General features: G+C 42.4%; 1 protein-coding gene across 11 annotated transcripts in view; it reads left to right on the top strand.

The window, feature by feature from the left end:
- The first annotated feature begins 8,838 nt into the window (after positions 1–8,838).
- mecom (MDS1 and EVI1 complex locus) overlaps positions 8,839–9,799 on the top strand; it is a 142,753-nt gene continuing 141,792 nt past the window's right edge. For all 11 annotated transcript variants that reach the window (XM_084350602.1, XM_084350610.1, XM_084350607.1 and 8 more), the window contains exon 1: positions 8,839–8,940. In XM_084350602.1, the coding sequence (XP_084206728.1) occupies positions 8,904–8,940 (37 nt within the window). In that variant the 5' untranslated portion in view covers positions 8,839–8,903. The remainder of the gene's footprint in view (positions 8,941–9,799) is intronic.

Genomic DNA, 9,799 nt, shown 5'->3' with positions numbered 1-9,799 from the left:
GTTTTGAAAGTTGTTTTGAACACTTTTTTTTTTTAGAGAAGACAGAGGTTTTTGTTTTGTGTTTTGAATAAGAATTAGTATACGCCTTTTGTTTTATTGGTTTCTTTCCTTTGGCACGCCACGTCCCTTCTTTCCTCCCCCACATTTTGTAAACCTCGTGAGTTGAGTGAGTTAAGTTCATCCTCAATAAAGTATTTTTCTTTAACCGTTAACTTTGTCTTGTCTCAATCCTTGATTTGTCATGTTGCCGTTCCCTGTGCCCCCTGGACATAACAAAGGGACGCAACAAGGCCAACAGATAACTTCAATCTCTGAACATTCTCTCCCTTCAAAGAGAGAAACTCTTACAATCTTACAATCTGGCAACTAGGTCTACTGGATTTTGTGAGAATGGTGGCGCCATTTCAAAAACATTAGTGAAAAGGTCAGCGCCTTTTTTATCAAATCCAAAACTATAAACATAACCTCCTCCGGCCCAGGTTTGGTGTACAGCAGAAGTTACCATTGTGATTTAGTCCGGGAGGGCCACCTTCATGACCCAGAAAACCCTGGCTTTAGACTCAACATACCTCGTCTTAGTGAGCCCCTCAGGTGTGCCAACCAGTGGCGGCTGGTGATTATTTACCTGGTTGAGTGTCACGGTCCTGTTGTAATCCTGTCTGGGTTTATTCTGTTTTCTGGGGTTTTGTAGTCTGTTTGCACTGTTTCCCTTCCTTGTTGATGACAACATCTCCAAGAAGATTCAGTGAGGAGCAGCCTTCGCTCATAATAAAATTTCAGGTGTGCTGTAATATCGTGCCACAACGCTCATCTTTTTTCGTATGTGAGCCCGTTCTCATGATGTCTAGTTTGTTGCACTAAAATTTGGTCACTTACCTACTTAACCTAACTGTATTTCCTTACCAAAATCCTTTCCAAAGCACCTCAAACCATGGACTTGAAAAGAAGTTTTATTTAAAACATTTAAATTCAACATAAAAGCTGAATGTATATTAACATACATGATTTTCTGCTCAGTGCTTGAAAGCCTACTGCTTCTGTGCTAGTTACACATAAAAAGGGTCAGCAGTGTAGAGTTTAGCCTACTATGCCACTTCGCTACTGACCGGTCCTTACTTCTTGCCACTCCGTTGTCTGCTAAAGAGAAGCTGGCAATGCTAACATCATGGTAATGGGTGCGTCCTACAAGGCTCCCATACTATGGCTATATGTAAACAGGAAGTTGAATGCATCCGGAGCTCAAAATGCAGCAATGTGTGGACCTCGTACCCCCATTAATTTGTCAAACTACAGTATATGGAGGCAGAATGAGAGGAGCATTGAGATAGTGAGCATTAGATGAGGAGCCCAGTGTTGAGCTGGGGGGTGCGTGTTCAGCCCAGACAAACACATGTACTGTGTTCATGAATGTGTCTGTGTTTAGTTTTTCATTACGTCAGAACATTCCTATCTGATTTTATCTTTGGAGCCTTGGTTTGAGGCACATGTCACATACAGTGCGAACACCCATTTGCATTTTGAACGTTGCTTGTTGTTACGGAATACGTTGGAAACAGGAAAAGAACAATTTGCTCTTCCTGTGAAAGTCTATCTCTAATATATGTTTTAACTATGGTACACCTGTTCATCTTTGGAGACTGACCATTGTTGGAAATTCAACTCGGGAGAGTAATCCAGTACACCATGATCAACACATTGTTGAAGTCGTACAGGGGCAGCTGTAGCTCAGGAGGTAGAGTGGGTTTTCCAGTAATCAGAAGATTACTGGTTTGAATCCCTGGCTGCAACTTATCAAGTCATTTTCCAACCAGTCCAAATGGCTGAATTCCCTTAAAGTTGAGGGACATAGCTGGTATTAAGCACTCTTAGCTGCACTGGAGATTTAATTGCCCGAGTAATCTCACCTCTGTTGGGTTATACTGTGGATTTCCCTTTGAACTGCTTTGCTTGGCAATCTGGATACTGAGCAACCAGAAGTGAAGCCAAATAATATTAAAAGTAGATTATAGGCCTTTGGTCAAGCAGAAACTGGAAGTTCAGATATATCACATGCAAGTGTTGCAGTTGAATTAATTTAATTATAGCTACGATTGGGCAGATTTGTTGTCCAGTAATCCTTCATGTAAAAAACTGATGTGAATCTGGGTGACCCTTCTAACTTACATAGTGTGTCATTTCCACAACACAATGAGAGCCATGACTAACGCAGTGCCTTTCCTCAAAGATCTGGTTTGCTCAAGGTATAGACAACAAGAGGTAGGACCCAGATGCAAAGGCGAAGGCAGTTGAGTTATCAGAGTCCCACAAAAGTCACCAGATTTACAGGATGGTGAGGCAGGCAAGGATCATAACCAGGGAAGGCAGTCCAATCAGGCAAACAAATTTGACAAAAAAAATATGGGCAAGGTCCAAGAAAAACAAAAGTAGAACAGAGACAAAGACTAACTACAAAAGGAAGGGAAAGGCTACTGAGGGTCAGGTGAAACTAATCAGCGATCACAAAGGTGAGAATGACGGCAGGAAATAAAGTAAAAGTAAGTCAACTTAAGTAAGATGAGAGGAGAGTATTTCAAAATAAAACAGGAAAGAAGAATGACTAAACAAAAGTGCTTGAAGAGCCGGTGAGAAGGGGGATGCTCACGTTGCCCACAAAGCAACCAGCCCCCCGGATAACCCCGATGGCCAATTCAGCTTTGTCAGGTCTATGTTGCCATGTGTGCATCCCTGGATACTTTCCCTTCTCTCTCATTTCGATGCGTCTCACAAATTAAGCACTTCGAGCACCGCAGAGAACAGCAGGCAGGCGAGAAATGGAAGGTAAGCATCACACGGTGCCCCCTGGCAGTTTATTTACTCCCATTATGAATCACACAGAGAACCTAATATGGAGAATGCAGAGAGGAGTAACTACAGCTTGAGAGAAGTGCCACTCTTCAGTTCTTCCTTTGTCTTGTTGGCTTCTACGAAAAGGTAAGTAAGAAAAATGTTAAGTCTGTGCATGGATCCCTTTCAAGTGGGTCTATCTTATCAAAAATAAATATTTTATTGTGCGCCCCCTCATGGCTGAAATAAATGTACTAGACCTAGTTTGTGCTTGACGCCAGAGCGAAACAACTCTAACTTCAGCTCCCTGTGACGCCTGTCACTTCAGAAGTGATGGCTGACTACTGTGTAAGGTTTCTGGGGAACATTTTTATCAGAGCTCAGGGTTTTCCCTTGAATAAGTTTGTGGGAAGATCATGATAGTCTCAGTTTATGTGGGACAGCGTCAGTTGGCGCTTCACTCTGTTTATTGGAGAGAGGAGTGCCTGTAGTGCAAAAATACCAGGAGCGAGGGACAAACATGATTGAGGATTTAATTTGCAGCAAGAGTGATAAAGATCATCTTGCATCTGGGCGACCTTTGAATTTATGGAGCCAATTGCTTTAATTTAATTAACTTTCACAGTCAACATTTGTCACAATGAGCCTGTTATAGAGAAAGCACAGGTGTTACTATTAACATCACTGGTGGCTCTGTTCCAGTCGAGTGTTCCAGTAAGTAATGCACCAACATAAACATTACCAGGACCCTGCAACTGAAGCAGCTAAAAGGAATTCAGCCATCATTAATTGTATTATTTACACCTGTTCTTTTCCTGTTGTGCCTTGTCAAAATGTCCTCTGCGAAAAGGCGCATTGATTTATTGTTTCGGATCTAAAGCGTACACGGATGTGCTGAAAAATGTTCATACGAAGCAATTTTGAAATCAATCTGTGCGTTTCAAGTTCAAAGGAAGTGAGCCGTAAGCAGACAACTGCAGACACTGTCCGGGTTATTGACTGGTTGTCTCTCTGTGTCCCATCCATCTGTATGTTCTCTTAATTGCCTCACAACCGGGAAATTGACAAGGATTCCACTGTCTGCCGTTACTGGAAACAGAGATAAATAAACCCGATCGACTGTCCTATTGATTACTTGTCACATCTCTGTTGACGGGACTGGTTGCAAGGGGAGCATCAGTTGAAATTGATGGGGGATGAGTTTGGTACTTTGAGATACATGTGTGTGAGTCTGTGTTTGTGTTGTGTGTGTGTGTGTGTGTGTGTGTGTGTGTGTGTGTGTGAGTCTGTGTTTGTGTGTGTGTGTGTGTGTGTGTGTGTGTGTGTGTGTACAAGAAGTGCCTCCCATCAAGCAGTCTTCAGAGATAAATATGTCCATGGTCAACACCAGCCCTATCAATACTACTTCCACAAATTGTCTGAGGAGCGCATTGTAATCTGTCTCCCATACTGGAAACTGAGTCTACAAGCGGTTGTTAAAATGCACTTTACCTCTGTACAAGCCAGGCCGGGTCATCAATCAGTCACATGTCAACATTTGGCTTTTAAGTTCATTCACTTGATCTGTACCAAGTCTGTAAATGATGACACCAACAGTAAGAGACCTGTTTTTCCTGTAATGTAGGCCGTATACAGTCGCTGCAGGATTTTTTACGAGATACATTTGTGATAGGACTGCTGAGATCGATCTGGACGCTGCATGACTACACGCTCATCAGTACATCAACAACTGATGAGATGGATTGAGAAACCCAGAGAAAAAACAAAAAGGTGGGAAAAAAGAGGAAGAAAATCAAACCCACGCTGAGAGACTGGCACCATGAGGTCCAAAGGCAGGGCACAGGACACTGACCCAGAGTAGGTCCCAACTGTCCCAACTAAAACACATTACAGGACGCTCACCACTAGAGGGCGGTGTAGTATAAGGCATTTTCAGCAACAAGCTGGTGTTTCACACCGACTCAGCCTCTTGCAGTATCGGAGAACAAGCACAGACACAGAACCATATCGCATTTTGTGGTCTCGGTGCTTCACGTCTGGGGACCTTTTATACACTTTTATTATTTTGAAACATGCTAATAAAATTCATGTAAATGTTTTGCGACTTGATTCTGTTGGTAAATCACAGTTAACTTGCGTCGTTTTATTCAATCGCAACAATTAAAATCAACATCTTCCCTGTGAGGACGGTGGCCTACACACAGCACAATGATCTCTCAGTTGTTTTTCTCCTGATATGCGACGAATACATATTTCTGCCGAACAATTACACTGGTGTTTTTCACTCGAATAATTACGTGTTAATTAAAAGATAAGTGTAGCACCGTTTTAATGTTTAACCCACATACATTGGAGTAGAAAGATGATTGGATTGTGACATAAAATCTAAACAAAAGATCTTTAAAAGTACAAGATTTTTATCAGGCCTGCTCCTTAGATTGTCTCACGCTTTTTACGTGTTTATATTGTCTAGATATGTAGATATAGATATATGTGTTTATCAAATATATCTGCGTTCAAACATGTTGTGTTATGTATGGAGGCAGGTTATAATTATTTTTATTGTTTATTTGGTTTTTAGCACATCCTCACCTTGAAACTGACAAGACATTTCAGCTATGACTTTATCCGATATTCAGTTAGATTAATTTTTGATTCAGGCCTACATGCTGTCACATGCAACATAAAAACATGTGCAATAAAAATAATAAATGTGGATGTTGAGTCAAGTTTGTTAGAAATACCTCCTTTTTCTCTTGTTGTCTGCGTTAAAAGTTATTTTTTATTATCATTATTATAATAACTGGGGATACCATCAGCTCCTCGCCCTGTGAGGAGGGATTACTTTCTGCTTCGGAGTATTATTTCAGTGCATTAGCTGTTCATTGGAAGCTTTCAGTGCGTTTGATTGGGTCGATAATTCTCCACACAGGGGCAGCAGGCAGGCAGGCAGGCACGCACCGGGCCAAATAAATCTTTGCATGTTTTACTGTAACAAAAAAAAAGAGCAGAAAAAAAAAAAAAAGCAGGGAAATCTTTGCAGTATTATATTCACGGGACAAGTGTGAGAAATAGATTTGAATAGAAATAAAAGCGTGACACGTGTTCCTCACGTGTATGTCATTTAGCAGGCCGCCGATATGGAGCAGCAGTAATGGTCAAGAAGAAATGTGGCCTGCACTGTGGAGATGTGGCTGTTTTTTATTAGGAGCTTTATGGCTGTCTGATGTTTCTCATTTAGAGCAGATTTTAATATTTAATGTGAGTTTTCTACTTATATAACGACATATTATTATTATTATTATTATTATTATTATCTAAAGAGAAAGATCAATGGATAATTGATGTAATGTCTGTTATTCTTAATAATTGCAGGCTAACCTACCTGAATATCAGCACCCTCATTTTCCATCTTTTATTCTCTTTCTCTACACACAGGTTCGGTCGGACAAAGCAGTGATAAATATCCCTGTTGATCACTTGATTGATTACCTTGCTCAAAGGTCACGCGGGCGCTGGTAATTTCCTTGTGCCGGAGGCTCCCTTTTCACTTTTAGTCTGCCTCGACAGGCCCCCAACACACATCATGTTATTTTTTAACCCCTTAATAACTGAATACACCGCTACTGTAATACAGCAAAACGTACAAAAAGCAAAAGAGTCCACCCGCTTTAGACAATATTGAATTAGACAGTGTTGTTGAACTGATGTTTCTGAACTCAACGCAAAGTGAGAGAAGTGGCGCAGTCTCTTAGTTTACACTCGCAACCGTGGGGGTCCCGAACCCAATTAATTTCTAATAATTACAATCCACGGGGCTGTGGGGATCCGCGCGCCGCTCCGCCCTGCCACCGGGTTCAGCGTATCATAATAAAATATGTATTGAGAGAGTGCTTGAGAAGCGAGAGCAGACGAGGGGAGAGAAGAGTGAGTTATTGCGGTGAATGAAAACTGTTTCCATTTAGGCTAATTGAGCGCGCCGCCTGAAGCTCGCTCTCTCTCTCTCTCTCTGTGTGTGCGTGCGTGCGTGCGTGCGCCACCTTCTCAGCCACGGCTCACAGGCGCAACCCACTTAATAGCACCATTTATGTCATTACAGTGGAGGTAGAGTGAGGCACAACCACAATAAAGTATCAGTGTTAACCTCTCCTAGGATAGAGATCCAGAGGTGTCCTGGTCTGGTTCAGTCCAGTGCAGCGCCTTAAACACTAAACTACAAAAAAAAATAAAAATAAAAAATTGAATTTGATAAAAGAAAAAGAAAAAAAAGTCTGTGAATAAGTCGAAAGAACTATTTCTGGTGTGTGTGTGTGTGTGTGTGTGTGTGTGTTACCATGTGGCACGCTCTGGTTTTCGGGGCTGACCCGTCACATGGCCGTGATGTCACGACTTCAATCAGTTTCGACACACTTTGGGAATCGATGGCTCGAGTTCACAACCCATTGAAGAGTTCACCTGCGAGGTCAGCATGATCTCATGCGGATCTAATTAATTGCCAATTACTTTAATTATACGCCGTCTCGTATTTGGGGACGGACGGGAGAACACCTCTGTGATATCGAGCCTGGATGCACTTTCTATTTTGTTTTTGTGTTTTTTTTTTGTTTTTTTATTAATCCAACAATGAAGTTGTAACAAATCACGATTCGCCGTTTCTTTCTCTATCCGGCTGGTACTCCATTTCTCTGATATATGACTCAGTATCTAAATATGCCTCTATAAAATGTTTATGTGATAACAGCAGACATGCAGTGATTTTATTGACTTTTAGTGCCTGGATGGCATGCATTTATGAGTGTGGCCTCCTTTTTTTGCCTCAAAAATCCACAGCGAGTGGGGGGGAAAAAAAATAAATTAAAAAATAACTCAAACATTATTCCACCCACTGAGACGAAGGTTTGGACAAAAGTCCTTTTTTTTTCTCTCTTTCTTTCTTGATAGAGCTCCTTCCAAGTTAAATCAAGTGAAAACATCCTTTTTCGAGCCTTCAGCAATTACCGAGTGATGAAATTTACGCAGTGCAACAGAAACGTCTCAAACAGGCATTAATACTGAGCACTTAACATATTAATAATTGTCAGCACAAAGGGAGAGAGAGGGTTTTTTTCCCTCTCTGGGCACTCTCATATTAGAGCTGTCAGTCGGGTGCCCAAGCGGGGGAGAGAGGGAGAGGGAGAGAGAGAGAGAAGAGGGAGGGAGGGGGGGACGCTTTTCATTCATTTTCCACTGCTCGGTATAAAAACACAATTAAAATATATAAAATCTTTAATGGCCATATCCAGCATTGGTAATTTGGGGTGGACATTGATTAATGCGCGTTCGTTTAAAGAGAGAAGATTGAGAATAAAGATCGTTGGGATGAATGTCCTCGGCTCTCTGGAGATCCTGGGTGCTGACTGACTGCGCTGCAAAAAATATCCACCTCGCGAGAGCTTTTCACCCCACAGCTCAGTTTGAAAACTTTTTCTCTTTAAAAAGGATCGACTTTGGCATTTTGATTTCAACTTTTCAGTGAAGTTTTTCTTCATTCTGGCTCAGACTTTCCTGAGGAAAATTAAAAAAACAACAAAAAGTCAGTCACTTGTTTGGAGTTAAGTGCTGAAACAAGTCAAACTGCACCGGGCGCATCTCAATTACCAAGTTTCCTCACGTGTTAAACAAACAACAGCCCTCAGCCCGAGCCTGCAAAACACTCTCCGGACATTTTTTGCAGCGTGCCCCGCTTTCTCGCTCGGCGATCGTTTGGAGAAACTCTTGACACCGAGACGAGAAGTCCGCGATTCACACATCTTGACCAGATCAGCTTCGTATCAAAAGTGATCAATCGTCCCAAACTTTTTTCTGGCACTTGCTGCCGGCAGATTTCGGCGTGTGTGTGTGTGTGCGTGTGTGAGCGGTGTGTGTGTGTGTGCGGGGGGGGGGACTGTGCGCATGTGCGAAGGTGTCCAGACTGACAATGCTGGAGAGATAGCGCGTTTGGATTGAGAAACCCAGAGAAAAAGGACAGAGAAAAAACAAAAAGGAAGGAAAAAAAGATCCAAGAAAAAATCCAAACAAACCCACGCCGAGAGACTGGCACCATGAGGTCCAAAGGCAGGGCACGGAAACTGGCCACGAGTAGGTGCAACATCCCTTTCTTTTTCTCCTTTTCAAACATGCCATCTTACAGTGTATACCTTCTAGAGACTGTCGCTGTTATCACTGCGTTTATTAAGAGCCTCTCGAAAACGACTTCATCTCCGCCAGAGGAGCGTGATCCTCACTTTCACCCGCCGAGAGTGACAAAGTGAAAAAAACAAGCGGAGAGTAAAACTTTAAAGTTTAGGGAGCGATGGAGGAACTTTCTGCAGGGGCGTCCGCTCCACTGTTGGAGTCCGCTCGTTGCATGTAGTGGGCGCTGTAGTGTACTAACTGTAGGTCAGAGTCCCGTGTCCCGTGCATCGGCAGTTTGTGTTGCAATCGCTGCACGCTGCTGCTGCTGCTGCTGCTCACTTCAGTTTTTGCGGGGAGCAACTTGGGAAGAAAAAAGGCAGGTTGATGGAGAGAAATCAGGAGAAAAGGAGGATTTAGACAGGCATGGTAAATGTTTCAGGGAAGGGGGTTATGTGTGTGTGTGTGTGTGTGTGTGTGTGTGTCGTGCAGTTCATTCCGAGCTCGTATTAATGCGTGTTAATTGTTAAATTATACAGCGCCGCAGCCAAACAAATTCAGACTTTGATGTTTTAATTCTGCTTTTATTTAATTTTTCTTCATGCGTTTTACAGCTGCAGTGCGATGATCGCAGGAGGCGAGCCTTCTCTCCCTGTTAACAGAACCCACTCGGGATCGAATAATAACTTTAAAGCAATCAATGGGTTTGATTAAATTAGGCACGATATGGAAACACTCTCGTCATTAAATCGATTTAATTGCTCGGACGCAATCAAGTCGCAGAATTTACGCATCGGGGGAGATGACTGATGTGGCTGCTCGTGCA

The sequence above is a fragment of the Pagrus pagrus genome (assembly GCF_965226575.1).
Source record: "Pagrus pagrus genome assembly, chromosome: 4".
Taxonomy (NCBI): Eukaryota; Metazoa; Chordata; class Actinopteri; order Spariformes; family Sparidae; genus Pagrus; species Pagrus pagrus.
Note: the sequence above shows the minus strand (reverse complement) of the source record. Positions and strands in the feature narration are given on the sequence as shown.